We start from the raw sequence: 16,532 nt of genomic DNA, 5'->3' as shown, positions 1-16,532 counted from the left end.
TTAGTCATAAACAAGCAATGGACCAACTCCAATTGAGTGCACATCATCAAGTATAAGCAATTGTGCTCTTTGACCTGAAACAAAGCTCAAACATTAAGCACTAACCACTAGGACATGGCCTAGGGTCAAAATGGGAGCAATAAACCAAAACAGAACATGAAAATTATCAAAAATCAAGTTCAATCAAATAAGAAACAAATCCAAGTGGTCTCATATCCATATCATCAACCAATTTCATTTCATAAGGCAAAGAGCACAAAGCATGCAAGTTAGAACCTCATAGAACCAAGCAGAATGATTCAATTCACATCAACTCAAAAACAATTCAATAAATCTCAAGAAAAATCATGGCTAAACAGCATTCATCAAAGGATCGTCACACCAAATTTCAAACCATTTGGATAAGTGGAAGTATGTCAAATAAAATCCATAAGGCAAGGCAAGGAAAAACAAGCTCATACAAGGCACAAAATCATACATCAACTTCAAGCAAGCACAAAACAGAATTGGCACAAGATATATGCATCAAACCAAAGCCATGGCAAACTTCAAGGTGTCTAGAATCACTCCACAAAATTTCAAGTCCATGTGATAAACATCAAGAATTTCACAAATCATATAAGATCATGACTCTCAAAAAGTCCACAAATTACAAGCCAGAAAAGAAAATCTCAAACAAATTGGAAATGCATTCAAAAAATCCACAAAAATCCATGATCAAACTTAACATCCAGAAGAGTCAACATGCAAAAATTCACATCAATTCAAGTTAATATGGCATGGTAATGAAAATCCACAAGTTGGACAAGAAATGGTGTGACACACATTGTCACACCTATATTGATCAGACCATATCTCACAAACCAGAAATGATAAAATCACAAACTCAAAGCCAAAATGTCCCTAAGGATCTCTAGTTTACACATGCAAAATTTCAGCTCCATTGGATCAAGCATCATGATTTCATAAAAGAAATGTCAAGCAATGTGCCATGAATGACATGCAAGAACAAACCCTAGGCAATTTTTAAATCCAACCAAGCACAAAATCTGGAAAAATATCCATAAAAAAGTAGACATGGTGATGAACATTTCACAAAAAATTTCATGTGATTTGGATTATTATTTTGAGAGTTATGAATTTTTTAATGGAAGAGAAAAATAAAAAACATGAAAGCAAGCATATAGAACATGGCATGGCATAAGTGGAGAAAAATGCAAAATCAAATATGGAATTGTCCCTCGCCCGGATTCGAAGGGAGGGAATATTCAAATCCAGCGCGCGCTCACTAATGTGGAAGGACACGTGGTCCACTACATGGGCGGCTAACACCAAAAGCCATGCCAACAGCGAAAAAATGGATCAAAGCCACTTTCTGGACGCGAAAACTAGGGTTCTTCAATGTGTTCTTCATCCAAATCCAGCTCAAGAACAATTGTTCACGAAAATTCACAAACCATACATCATCGTGTTCATCTTCTAATGCACAACAACAATCTAACATCCATTTAACCTAACTCACACTAAAACTCTTGGATCGAGCCAAAGAAGGTTCATGGATCAAACTTAAATTCGACCTAACTCTCTCATTTCTGGACGAAAATCAATGATTCAAATTGCAGATTAATCACCTAAGAAGGATCTACAAGATACATCCATTAATTTCATGAATTGTTAAAGTCGAAAACTAACCTTCAAGATGCAACAGTAGTGGAATCGTGCGAATTAAGCCTTGGCAAGGTGAAACAGATGATCTCTAGCTCTCCTATGATGATTTGGATGAAGGCTTGAGCATTGATTGTGCACGATCTAGCTGGAAAATCAAATTGCCATTGATGAGCTTCACTTCCAACAGTGCTCGAATCAGCTTGAAAACCTTGTGATCTTGCTTCCAATGACTTCAATTATGCATATGGATGAAGGATTGATCAAGATCTTGGCACGGTTTATGCAGAAAATTGAAGGAAAAGTGAGAGAGAAAAAAATGAAGAGTTTTGAATCTAGATCTCAATTTCCAAATTTTGTTATGATTAGCCAAAAACAGTTGTGATTTTCCTTTTATATGTGATGTTAAGCATGTTGCTAATCATGATTAGTGTTAATGCAAGTGTTTAAGTCAAAACCAAGTTTTATGACCAATTTAGCCAATCCACCCTCACATGTGCAAACCAATGTAACAGTGCAGAGTTTAGTTTCAATTCACTTCAGAAATGTTGTTTCTAAGCCAAGGCAAGTGGAAAAACATGAAAACAGTGCCTATTTTTCAAATTGATATTTTCCCTCCAATTTTCAAATTAAGTTCAAGTGAAAAATGCACTTTTTTTGTGATGAGTTTTAATGAAATGTGATGCCTAATTATGATAGTGCACATCAAGAGAAAATTGCTCCAAAAAGAACCACATGATTTGGCCATTTGGTGCAAAAGTTATGCCTTGTTAAAGTTCAAATTCCATGGACAATGATTTGATCATAACTTGGCAACCACAAATGAGAAATTCATGTTCTTGGACTTTTTGGAAAGGTGAGAGCAAGATCTTCAACTTTCATGTTGGACAAAATTTCATTTGAAGCATTTTTGGACATGTAATTTTGAGGAGAAAACCTTTCTATTTTTGGCAATTTTGAATTACAAGTCACTTTCTATTTTTGGAAAGTTTTCATCTGACTTTATTTTCTTCATTGTTGATGTTTGAAATGTCAAATGAAACTTGTTTGGACATGAATGAAGTGTTTCTAACCCTCTCCCACCTCCAAATCCATCAGTTGACCTTTGGTTGACTTTTGTTGACTGATAGATGAATGGGCAATGCACAGATGATCTTAAGCCTCAAACTCCTGATGAAATGGCTCAAACATGAAACCCTAGCTTCCATAAAATCAATGTAACCATATGATGATCTCTCATCTCAATGAAGACCTCATCTCCTTGACAAGCCCTGATTGGCCCAATACAATTGATTAGGGTTGACCAGAGGTCAAAACCCTAATCCCAAGGCATCTGATCAATTATAATGAATCTCTTAGTGATGATAATACCATGATGATGATGATGTATCATTTCAACCCAAGATAATGATCAACCTCCTTGAGGAACCAAGAAACCCTAATTTGAAGCACAACCCTCAGATGGCTAGTGATCAATTCATGAAACTCTCAGCTTGCATCTTAACCTCTTTATCTTCTGATCAAGACCTAGGAGTATGACTTGCTTGATGTTGCCACATGATATGAAAAGATGCAAGGACTAATGTCCTAAAAATGAGATGTAATATGCTAAGCTAGTCCCAAGAGAGGAGGGTAAATTTTGAGGTGTTACACACGCCATATGTCTTCGATCTCTGTGTTAGCATTTTTCACAGCGTCTTCGAGCGAGGCAGTAAACCAGAAAGGACCATGCGTTCGACGGGCAAAAGGAGCCATCGAAGGAAGGAAATGATGACGCTTCGAGAACATCAAGGTGTATTTTATGAGGGAAGTTTGTAAGTTATCAACATCATCAGCTGGAGTCAGTCGAACGAGTCTGGTGCCCTCAATGCTTCGGTTCATTATCTCTGGGGCATCTTCTTCGACGTTTCCTCGTGTTGGCAAAAAGGATTTGAAAGTGGCATTAAGCCACAATTGAAGAAGCCAACAAGTTCATTCTGGCTTTGTTGGAGAGGTGGAGACCCGAGACCCACACATTTCACCTTCCGATTGGTGAGTGTACCGTCACACTTGAGGACGTGTACATGTTGTTGGGTCTTCGTATAGATGGAAAGGCAGTGAATGGGCAAGTTAACCAAGACAACAATATATGTAATGAATTACTGGGTTCCCCTTTGTTAGACGACGAAACTGAGGGAGACACATCCAGTCAAGCAAGGGGGCAAGGTATAAATTTAAAATACCTTAAACAATATTATGCCAGTATAGTACTGTTCGAAGATTCAACCGAGTATGAGAAAATAATAAAAGCTCGGTGTTATATTATGATTTTATTTGGTAACTTTTTGTTTCCAAAAAGTACAGATAATTCTATGAATATAATGTATTTACCTTTATTACGCAACATCAATAAGGTAAACACTTATAGTTGGGGTTCAGCTGTGTTGGCCCGTCTATATAGTGCAATGTGTAGAACTGCAAAAAAGAATACCTGTACTTTTTTTCATGTGCTTATTTGCTTCAAGCTTGGGGGTGGTCTAGGATGTCGTCGCTCGCCCCGATAAATGAGCGTCCATTCGTGTTCCCCTTTGCAACCAAGTAAGTCTAGCACTTTATCATTCACCATTTAGTTAATTATATCTATTATTTAAATTAACAGTAAATAATATTTTTCACTTCTTTTTATTATCTTAGGTGGTCAGTAAGGGGAATGAACTACAATAGGTGTCCGAAACACGCTATTGTAGTCTATCGAAATCTATTGGATCACATTGGACATGATGATGTAATACTCCTACCAAACTATAGTTTAATTTAAAAATACTTCTCAAATTATTTTCCATCTAACGATTTGGTATTTTTTTTCCAGTTTGTTTGGAGGCCATATCTGGGTCTGAATCATGATGTGAACCATGACGATGCTGCAGTTTGGACAGCGAAGACACCGATTATCCGATTCACTACAGTTGAAATGCACCAAAGTGACCGGGTCAAACTGCAGTTCAGAATGCTACAACATATTCCAGAATCTCCCACGTGTTTGGGGAATTGGCATCAAAAAAGGGTCGATGCACAGTGGGATTATTCTGACTGGAGAGACTTTGCAAAAGACATGTGTCGTCAATGGAGGAATCGACGACAACATATCTTGAACGAACCAGTCATCCAAGGTGCAAGACCGACTCAACAATATATGGCATGGTTTAGGTCTGTAACAACTCAGCAATTCGTATCTGAGCCGCGGTATTTGATGGATCCGCGCCAACTTGCTTCGTCATCATATGTCCCACATCAATTCACCACCCAACACCAATGTGAACCCACCCAAATCCAACAACCAACCACACAACATCAACCGACCACATACACAAAACAACCACACACCCAACATCGCAATTCGTTCATGCCAACCACCCAACAACGAACCATCCAACGTCGCAATCCATTCATACCACCCACCCAAACACAAAACCAAGAACCAAACCCCGCAACCACAACCGTCTATAGCCCAGATGATTCATATGGGTCACGTCATCGTAGCGCCCCACCATTTAACACCCAACCACTGTTTAACTATAGTACGCCCCAAGAACCATTGCTTCATTTTTAAAACGACTCAATGGGCCAATTTGGGCAACTATACCGTCCCCAATTCATCCAACCCCAACGCCCTAACTACGGTGACATGGGCACCGAACTCCATTACGGAAGCGTTGTTGGCCAGAGCCCCTCCGGATATTGGGAGCAAATGATGACACATCTGTCAAATACCGCCGGAACTTCTGCCGGACCTTCCAACCAGCCATCGCTCGATCAGGTCAGCACCCAAAGACCACAAACACCTCAAGAAAATCGTGGGAGACCTCGGAGACAACCTAACGCACCGGGATGTGGAACCGGGGGACATTATAATCGGGCGGGTCATTAGGTTTTTGGTCTTTCTAATGTAATCAATTATTATATATTTAATGAAGTTATTTTATTTTTATTTTTATTTATTATGTATTAAATAATAAATTTTAAATATTAAAAACAAAAAATATTATTAAAAAAATATAATTAAAAAATATTAAAATAGAAAAAAATATAAAAAAATACTAGGAGGGGGTGTATGCGCCAGATGTGGTGGCGCATACACCCACCAAACAAAGAATACGTAGGCGTCATTGTCCTTGGCGCCTCCTTTAGGAGGGCCATGTAGGTGCCATTGCCCTTGGCGCCTCCTTTATGAGGGCCAAGCAGGCGCCACAAGTATTGGCTCCTCCTTTAGGAGCCCAATGCATTGGCGCAAATGCATCTGGCGCCTCCTCTAATTTTTTTGGGGGTGCGCAAATTCCCCCGGCGCATCCTCTCCCAAAGTTGGTTATTTTGGAAAAGAAATTGAAAAGATGATTATTTTCGTATTTTTGTTGAAAAACCTGGTTATTTTAAAAAAAAAAAAATCTAAAATTGGTAAGTGGAAGAGATAACAACTTTTTAAAAAACCGAATGAATAATGAGTTTTCAAAGAGAAGAGAAATCAAGTGTTTTCTTTAGTGTCTTCTGGCAAGGAATAGTTCATGTGATTGTTTGTGGTCTGTCGCCATTAGAGTGTTAGGAGTTAGTATCGAAGAAGAAGAGAGGTATTTATGTTAGAAAAATGTGTACTTTAATTTAACGTTTGTTTGTGATCTCTATTATATGAATATATAGGGTTTCTGAAGGCATAAAGCATTCCTTATTTAAATTTTTATATTATAAAAAAATATAAAAGAAATGTTGTTCATATAAATTGAGCCATGAATCAACAACTTAGACTCATTTATATTAAAATTATTAAACGATAATATCACCTATATATAATATTGAATTATTTTAATTTTTCTATTTTTTATTTCATGTTATATATTATATAAAATGATAAAATAGAAATAAACTAATAATTTTATGCAAGTAAAAAACATTAAAAATATAATATTATAAAATTAATTATGACCTACAATTATTTATTTGAGAACATTCTTATGAAAATATCAACAAAAATATGCATTAGCCTTTGATGCATCTAGTTAATTTGTGCTCTTTTGTATATTTCGTATGTTCAAAGTAATTTTTTCCAAAAACTTTTTATTTTTATTTTTATGTCATTCATTTTTCTATTTATTTCTCATTCACTTCTCTTTTAGACATCATCTTTATCCTACTTTGTTTCAAATGATATTGTATTTAAAGGTTTTATTGAAGTACTCATTTGTATCATGAGATATACTTTACTTTGAAATAATTTAAAATGATGACATAATAATTAAAATTATGGTTTGGTTCAATTTGAATATATTTTTACTATGATTTAGGTCTGTTCGATTTTCTCTATGAACAACCCTACTTACATTCACGAAAACAATAACATAAAATCTATACACAAAATAATTCAAACTTAGAAAGAAATATGAAAATAAAAACACATCAATCTCCTTGTCTTGTTGGTAATTCAAACCGATATTTCAACAATCATCTCCTAAAACTCCATGCGGATACAGAAAAGAGTGGTCGATCACTCCAACAGACAAGCAAACAATCATTATCTTCTTTAAACTTGTATTTATGACTGTATCGCTGTAATAGATTTGTCGCTTCAATCCTCCCGTTGTAACTCAGAGGTACCTTCACAAATCCGGCCATTTCGAGTCTTCTGATCCATTTCTCAACCTTCTCGTGCCTCTCCTTTCTATCAACTCCTTCACAAGTGATGATGTTCTTTATTTGCTCTCCGAGAAGCATGCTCTCGAGCTTTTGTCTCTCGACCGATGTTCTCGTGACAGTCGAGTCCAAGCAGTCGAAAAGCGAACTGTAAAAGTATAATGCTCGGTCGATTCTCTCCATTAAGTTACATCCGTTTAGATTCGATTCCTGTTCGGTAATCACAAGAAGTTTCGGCTGTAGTTTTCGCATAGCGTTGAGAAAGATTCCCATCTTAGGCGAAGCGCCTAAAAAGAGAGGCGATAACGCTGAATCGGGACTCAAGATATACGCGTTGATCATATCTCGCTCGAGCCACTCTGCGAAGGTTCTCTGACCCATCTGTACTGCTCTCTGCAGATTGATAGACGACGGTCCTGCTGGCGAGATCTTCCCAACCATTTCATCATCGGTTGCGAGGAGAGAATGCAGCTGAAGAGCAGAAGTAATCGCAACAGCATCTCCTGTCTTGACAGGCAAGTTATTGAAATCTACGTCTTCGAGCTTGCTAACTATCGGATTAAACTGTAACGGAAAATCCAAATTTCCTGCTTCGGCTGTTAAATGGAAACTCATTTGGTCAAGCACCTCTTTCTTATCATGAATTCCTGTAATTTTCAGATGAGGCGGACCTCCGGGACGCTTCTTCAAAGTCTGGATAAGATTTATCCATTGAGCTGGCTCTGAACAATGAAGATCAACAATATGAACAACTTGTTCACATTCCATTGTTTCAACAATTGCTTGATTCGTGATCAGGTACGAAAACTTCAAAAACGGACACAGTTCGTAGAAGTATTTCTGAACAAGGATATCGTCCGACGACAACGAAGTTTTCGATGTATTAAGAGATTTGTATACACCCGGTAATTGTTTAACTATCTTGTAACCAAGAGCTTTACTAAAATAAGTAACCATTCTTTGCACAGCATTACCATCAGGCGAAGAAATCTGAGAAATATACTCAAGTCCTATATCTGCATTTTTTATGTTTCCCGACGCAACGCATTTCGCACATTCGATAAGAAGACTTATCGGATTCGAGCTCTGCGAGTCGCGCCTTAGCTCCCGCAGCCACTGATATGGCGAACCTAGTCGAAAACAGACGAATTAGCAGAAGAAAAAACTAGCAATCAATGTTAATATGTTGTTATTACCTGAATCCATAAAGAAATGATCTCAATGTTCTTGTGCTAAATGTAAAGATCTACAGTGTTTGTGATGAGATGTTTTTATAGACACAAGTTGGTTGAATTGAAGCTTTTTTCCATGAAAAGTTTCAACAGAATAGACAAGAGAAAAGTTTGATTTTGTCATCACAAACATAAAAATGAGTTTTGATTGTTTTTTAGTGGATTGTGTGATGAACATTGCAAGGAAAATCTTAGGAAGATCCTCCAAAACAATGTTGGATTCATGTTGAAAGGTAGCTCCTAGACTTGGGGAGTTCTCCTTGAATGAAAAAGAAACAAACAAACAAGACAATATTGGATTTATAGGTGTCATGTTTTATGTGCATATTCTCTACTCTCTAAGGAACAAGTAATATTCTTCTAAGCAATGTGTCTTTGAAAAATACTAAGCAACCTTTGGAATTTTATATATAAATAATCAACTTGTTTAGAATAAGCTTGATTTCATGTGCGTTATTATTGGTCATTTGTTAGAGCATTTTTTTATAGTTATTTTTTAGCTAGGTAGAGGACACAAATCCTAGTTATTAGAAGTTGAAAATCACTTAAAGAAATAAAACGCATATTTTATTAGATAACAAAATATGAAACCAACTTTGTTTTTTCCAATTTTGGGACAAATAAAATAGTAAAATGCTACACTAGTCAGGAAAACTGAATTTCTATACAAGATTATAATTTTTTAAGTTAAATAATTAATTGGGTTTAGTGTTATATATTCCCTGCGGTTAAACAGTAATTGTAAAGTAATCTCAACGATGATTTACCATAACATTTTTTTATTTGTCTATTGCATGTAAATATAATGTAACTCTGATCCTAAAAATACTTTAACTGATGTTGTACAGAACTTTCCTTTACAAAATATACAGATGATCACTAAACTAAAACTCTCTTACATCGTAAACTAATAATAATTTTACCTAAACTTACAAATAGGAGAACTTAATAAAGTCAGCAAAAAAAAATGATATTCACTTCTGCTTAGTGGATTCGATTCCAAAATCTCAACTTTGAGGGAGAAATACAAGTCAGCTACCCCAAACAAGCTGGAAAATATTCCTACTAGCAGCTGCATTGATCACATTATTACTTTGTCTTTGAAGCATCTGCTCTTGGGCGCGAGAATCGCCATCCTAATCGAAATCAAACAATTGGAGTGGATGAGTTAGTTTAATGATAAACAATCTTAAAACAATCTATAAACTAGTGCTATTTCCCAAAATTCTTATAAACTAGTAATTTGTTTATCAGATACTTGGGAGAAAGGAATAAGGACTCACAAGTAACGAGTAAGCGCGAGCAAGAGACAGAAGTGTAGGATACAAATCCAACACAGCCATGGCAATCTCCTCGGTAACCTGTGGAACCTGCATTTCATTTGAGTTTCAAAATAAGTTTAAATCAAAAGCATTTAATCAAGAAAAACAGTTTAAAGTTAATTTTGAAACTATAGGTACCTGCGTAAGCTGGATCGCAAATACATCACTAACTGTCACTTTTTCAAGGTCTTGACACCTTCTGATAAATTCATCAAAAGGAGGACATATCGCAGCGCGTTTATTATTGTCTTCAAAAAATCCGGACTTGTAATATTGATAAATTGCTTGGGTAAGATGACCGTACTTCCTTAGGGTATCACCTAAGCTAGTTGTTCTCTGTACATCGAATCCCTCCAGAACCTCTGTCGTAAAACAGCTGCACGAGACCAGAATAAATAGCCCTAAATTTGACATAACTTCGACTTAACCAGAATATGTAACATGTATTTAACAAAGAAATGCACTTACGCTGTTTTTATACTTTCAGCAGCTTCGGAAGAATTTGGATCACCTTCAACAAGATATATCAGCTTCCTCAGCCCACACCTCTACAAACGACCATATAAGCGTACTGAGACTAAAATCATCAACTTGTTTAAACAATCATCATAACTCAAAAGAAAGTTCTAACTATCCTAGAAGGAATGATTAATTACCACGAGTCTTAACTTCTGATCCTTGTAACGGTTATCCCTAATTGAACTGCGTAAATCGTCAATTTTCTTCCTCTCAACAATAAAATCCAACACATATTCACTGCCAAGATTTTTGTGGCGCGCTATCCAAATCCCATCTCCAACGGGCAATCGCCGAACCTAAACATGAATCAATTTCTTGATGATTTTACCATTCCTAAACAGAAAAGTGCATATTCAAGATATAAAAATAGTTTAATATAAATCCATATACGATTAATAACACGTCTTATTTGCTTCACAATCAATAAGTTTTCAGAAAAAGCTTAATTGAAAGACTCCAACTCTAAGCAGTAATGGGTTCAAATTGAAGAACAACGGGATGTTTCTTGAAGTATGTCATATAAACATCAGTTCACAAAATAAATATGTACAAAAGCATAAGTTAATATTCTCTATCACTATCAGGAGCTACATTGACAATGGCATTAGTTCATATATGCAGTGGACCACACTTAATTGGGAAAAATTCTTACATTATGATCTTTCTTCAAAAACTTATCCAAAGCCCAACCACAAAATTATACAAGTGGTATTTTCAAAGGAAAAAGAAATCAATAAATACAGTTGTAATGCAGTAATATATATACAAAACAGGTACATGTTGATAATCTTACCTAGGGACCACGCGATACAATTGTCATTTTCCATGACAAATATTAGCATCAACATTCAGTAAATAGTATATACACTTGTTTTGGAAACTTGTAGATGGAATAGAAATCAAAACTCACCTCTATTTTGATTTTGAAGTGGCTGCGAATATTATCAATAATTTTTCTAGATCGCGACCTGAAAAAATCAACAACAGAAAATATAGTGTATTGGATTTATTAATTAGCAACAATCCACAGAATGTACCAGATTGCTGTAAATACAAATAAACTCTAAATTATGTCACAATTACTAAAATGAATACTAAATAAAGCATATGGTATTGATACAAATCATACACAAACCCTGAGTGAAAAGGGTCTTTCAATTTACTTTACTAACCCCTGTGTAGCGAACTGTTCCCGATCATCCAATATTAAAACTACTTCGTAAGCATCCTCAAATCTCTCCCCCAAACTCAATGGTGGCATACTTAAAATGTTCATCTTTGATTCAAGCTCATCCTTGTTTGGCTTTTGCGTGTTATGATCCTAAATTTTTACCAGGACAAGTACCAAATTTAAAAATAAATAAAAAATAAAAAATAAAAAATAAAAATAAAAAAACCTTCAACAGCTATAAACTTACAGTAACATATATAAGTTAAAGTTAAGATAAATACAAAGGAACACAGAAAACAAAGTTAGGTTCAAATGAATTATACCCACTAATTTGATATTCAAATTGCATTTTCCACCCTAACTATCAAATTAAGTACATTAAACCCTATTATTTAATACAAGCCATCATGAATTCCTCAGTCCTCACTTCCATCCTAAATAGTTTTTTGCAATGACATAATAAAAAGAACGTGATGTGCCACTGTCAACCACAGAAAGGAATGCAATAAATATAAATGTGACATGTAATTATTCGACATTTTCCAACACAAAAATGAAATTTGTTCAAGTATACTTGTTAATGATCAGTGTTCACGCATTTCAATCATTCTTAAAGTGTTAAAATCATTATCAGAAGTAGTCAACATATTCCTAGTACAATATCATATTATCAATCCTTATTTGGTTAGAAATTATGTTCAAGGTCAATTTTTTTTAAAAAGGAACAAACCATACAGCGGATGAGCAAGCCCTCATAGGAAAAGTTGGAATATCAGGAGAACATAAGTTTGCCACATGCCCACCAGAGGATGAACTCGCAGTTCTGTTCTCTTTTCTAACGGGGACTTTGGGACCTGGTCGTTTGTGAAATGATATACTGAGATATAATATTCATCAGTGACATTAAAAAACACTGAATCAACGAGGAAGAAGAAGAAATACCATTTACAACATTACTAGCACTCATCATTATTTGAGACTCTGGCAGTGAACCATAGACTTGCTCCTCCCGAAGATGACATAAAACAGCCGGCCACAGAGATGAGACATCTTTATTTGGATGTCTATTGGATTCATTCTCAAAGGCACTAATAACTTGCTCCTTGGAGTAACCCATATTTGTAAACTACAAAAGAAGAATTTGCAATATACAAGAAAAATTATATTTCAATCACTGGGCAACAGTTTTTCATATAAAATTACTGGGCAACAATATACGGGGAAATCATCTGCAAGTAAGCTGGCATGGTAGTGTATGTTTTCTAATTTTCACATTAACATTACAGTTTGTCAATTACATTATTACACTAGACTAAAATTATGACCATCAATCCAATTGTAATTTCATGAAAATGAATCCAAAAGAAAGAGTAATCAATCCAAATATACCATATAATCCAGCATCAGACATCATTTCAGTGCTTTCAACAGAAAAAGGAGCAAGTAAAGAGAAGAAACATATATTATGAATATGAGAAACAAAAGATATAATAAGTACTTTAAATAAAAAGAAGCATACCCTCTCAAGGGAATCAAAAGGAACATTAACTGGTTTCTTTTGCTGGTTCAAGGGCGATGTCACTTCTGATTCCATATCATGAGCGTTGGCTTCCACATCTAATGAGTTTTGATTATCCATATGAATAGAAATTTCAACAGAAGCCGACTTGTCCAAAGATTCCGCCATTCCAGATCTTTTAAGACAGTCGCATGCGGCTTCCTTACCTTCTTGAGTTAGCATGTACCTAAAAACAAAACAAAATTTATCTTTACAAACATGGAGAACTCTCATCAAACCAAATACATTTCATTAAAAAACCATGTATAATCATTGAAAGTTTCTAAACAAGAACCACTTTAATAGTTGTTGGACTCATAACATAGTATCTAGTAAACTAATTTGTAGGCCTAGCAAACAGATTCATCTGTAGAATGCACAAAGGAAATCATAGCAGCAACGCTCACTGGTAATGAATTACAAAAAGTATCAGAAAAATTGCTTATATTACTATAGAAAAGGCTCAATTGTCGAAGCATATAAAAAGGAAAAATATTCTCAATCCAAACTATAAATAGACAATTCAAGAAATTAGTTAAAATTCAAAACAAAGATGTTCCCTTAACAAATGCCTTTTATGTATAGTAATATATGAGATAGCATAAAAGATCAAGAGATGAGTTTCACAAGCAAAATCAGTAGCACACTGAGAGAAGACATGCAGAATAGAAAACCATACTTTGCTGGGCAACTTGATTTTACAACTAATCCTTTAGAAACCAATGTCTTCATGCAGCTCCATCCACTGTACCATTCCTGTGGAGAATTTCCAAAATGTCCAGGTTTTCCTTTCCCTTTTTCTGGCCTGAGAACATTCATTGATCAAAAGTTGTAAACATTTCCATAGCCACTCGTTTATTTAAACACAGAACAATAAAAGAAACTATGTCAAACATACGCAATTGGTGCTCGAGATAACCCACTGGCTTCAGCAGCATCAATAAGCTCCTGTTTACGCATAAATTCATTCCCATTTGAAGTTCCCCTATTAAAAATGTGCTAAATCTTATAATATAACAAGTTTTTCACAAGTTCACAACAGCTTCAAAAACCTATTTAACACGCACAGTGGCACACAAAAATATGTATTAGTAGTGCATGTGATGTGACCGTACATGTATGTATATATACCTGTAAAGGGTTATTAATAATGCATACGCCACAGAGTTCCTTTGAGGCATATAGCGCTTAGTTCCTTTAGTTTTATTTCCTATAAGATTGGAGAAAAAAGGAACAATTAAACAGAAATATGTACAAAATACATGTAAAGCCAATGGAAGACAGCATTAATAAAAAACTATACATATTGAGGCATACCCTTTTTGGTCAAATCAGCTGGTTCAGTACCTCCAGAACCGGCCCCTGGTTCAGTACCTCCAGAACCGGTCCCAAAAAAACCCTGCATCAGCCTCAATATCATTTTCCCCACACCCCTTACACACAATTAAGAAAAAACAGCATTATTAGATTGGAACACCACAAAACCCAATTTTAAACCAATCACTAAGCATCCAACAACCCTTTTCACTCAAAATTTGTATAATTCTCAATTTTTAAAATAAAAAATGGAGTTTATTACTATTAAGTTCAAGTCATAACAAACACAATCTATACAACAGCAACAACAACAAAGCTTCATTCCACTAAGTGGAGTCGGCTTACGGTTACATGGATCAAATTACACTATAATATTCAATCCAAGACCATGCTTCTATCCAAATCGTTAATCTCGAGATCCTACCTAATAGTTTCTCTTACAATTTTTCCAGGTCTTCCTTTGCCTCTAGTTGTTTGCATCCTCTCTATTTGATCTACTCTCCTTACAACAGAATCTACAGGTCTTCTCTCGACATGTCCAAACCACCTAAACATATTCTCTACCATCTCTACTATTATAGATGTTATCCCAACACTCTCTAATATTGTCATTTTTAATCTTATCTCGTTTAATCTTACCACACATCCAACACAACATCCTCATCTCTCTGCTACACTAGAAACCCAATCTTATCACATCATAACATTAGTACACCACAAAACCCAATTTAAACAACCTTACACCCTCTTTAGTCCTTACCCTCATCCCTTCACAAACACATCAATAACACACACAAAACCAAACACTAAGTCCCTAAACAACCCCCTTTCACACAAAACATAAACAACTCTCCAATTCAAAGAAAATGGAGTTTTTTAACTATAAATTCAAGTCACAACAAACCCAATACATCACTCTATCCATGACCATGATTCTACCTAAATCATTAATCTCGAGATCCTTCTTAATAGTTTCTCTTATAGTTTTTCTAAGTCTTTCTCTACTTCTAGTTGTTTGTCTTCTTTCTTTACAACATAATCTATAGATCTTCTCTCTACAAGTCCAAACCACCTAAGCCTATTCTCTACCATCCTTTCTACTATAGATACTACCCAAACACTCTCTCTAATATTGTCATTTCTAATATCATGTCATCTAATATTACCACACAACTAACGTGTTAAGAACCCAAACTGTTAAAGGGCAATAAACAGTAAATAACAGAGAATGAAAACGAATTGTGTTTATTGATGGTGAATTGGACAATTACAGAGAATGAAAACAGTAAGTAACAAAAAGTAGAAGAAATTTGAAACTTACTTAATAAGAGAGAAATCTTTAACCGTTCGAATCGGGTTTTTAGAGTTACAGACATTGAAATGAGCTTTAGAAAGTGTCATTTCCATGTTCTCAGAAAGACCTTTGGGTTGCGCAGCCATGTCTTTCCACTTGTTCCACATGAACGACGCCAGTTCTTCATTCTCCGGACACCGGACCCGAGTCCGGTTCTCCATTCCGGTTCGGGTTTTCTTGCGGATTTGTTAGGGTTTCGGTGAAGAGAGATCAATGACGTGAGTGGTTGCAGTTGGGGGAAGAAACCATGCCGCGCTGGGTTTCAGTTTTCAAATCGAGAAATTGTTGCCTGGTGATTTGAAGTCATGTGTGTTACATGTCGGAATGGGCTTGGGCTGGAATCATGGGCTTAATGTTAGGGGAAGAGGAGAGCATTCTGACACCACCCGTTTTGAGCAAAATTACTTGATATCCTTATAAAAGTTTTGAAAATCTTAAAATTTTCAATTTTGTATAGGAAATTTTATGCGGATACCAAAAATTTTGTGAACTTATAGATTTTTATCGCTCTTGTAAACAGGTACCGTAAATTTCAAATTTCTGAAAGACATATATCAGAAATTTCAAAATTTTCAATGCAGATATACCGTAAATCATGATTTTTGCGTAAAATGGATAAAAATCCCGGAAATTGCAAATTATGTCAAATTTCTGATATGATTCCAAAATGATCAAAAATATAAATTTTTATTTTTTTGGGTACAACGGTTTGCATAAATGATTCGATTAATAAGTC

General features: G+C 35.4%; 2 protein-coding genes across 2 annotated transcripts; both read right to left on the bottom strand.

Moving 5' to 3' along the window:
• Positions 1-7,059: 7,059 nt before the first annotated feature.
• LOC127081581 (GRAS family protein TF80) lies at positions 7,060-8,529 on the bottom strand. Its single transcript, XM_051021826.1, has 2 exons — positions 8,520-8,529; positions 7,060-8,453 (listed from the first exon to the last, which is right to left on the bottom strand). The coding sequence occupies exons 1-2, from the start codon at positions 8,527-8,529 to the stop codon at positions 7,135-7,137; spliced, it is 1,329 nt and encodes a 442-aa protein (XP_050877783.1). The 3' UTR covers positions 7,060-7,134.
• A 765-nt stretch (positions 8,530-9,294) lies between these two features.
• LOC127085710 (crossover junction endonuclease MUS81) lies at positions 9,295-16,146 on the bottom strand. Its single transcript, XM_051026222.1, has 15 exons — positions 15,764-16,146; positions 14,443-14,558; positions 14,257-14,335; positions 14,024-14,110; positions 13,805-13,930; positions 13,087-13,312; positions 12,510-12,693; positions 12,303-12,421; positions 11,569-11,717; positions 11,307-11,364; positions 10,534-10,692; positions 10,346-10,425; positions 10,016-10,253; positions 9,839-9,925; positions 9,295-9,691 (listed from the first exon to the last, which is right to left on the bottom strand). The coding sequence occupies exons 1-15, from the start codon at positions 15,955-15,957 to the stop codon at positions 9,587-9,589; spliced, it is 2,007 nt and encodes a 668-aa protein (XP_050882179.1). The 5' UTR covers positions 15,958-16,146; the 3' UTR covers positions 9,295-9,586.
• Between the last annotated feature and the right edge of the window lie 386 nt (positions 16,147-16,532).

This window comes from Lathyrus oleraceus, chromosome 5 (genome assembly GCF_024323335.1).
Source record: "Lathyrus oleraceus cultivar Zhongwan6 chromosome 5, CAAS_Psat_ZW6_1.0, whole genome shotgun sequence".
Taxonomy (NCBI): domain Eukaryota; kingdom Viridiplantae; phylum Streptophyta; class Magnoliopsida; order Fabales; family Fabaceae; genus Lathyrus; species Lathyrus oleraceus.
Note: the sequence above shows the minus strand (reverse complement) of the source record. Positions and strands in the feature narration are given on the sequence as shown.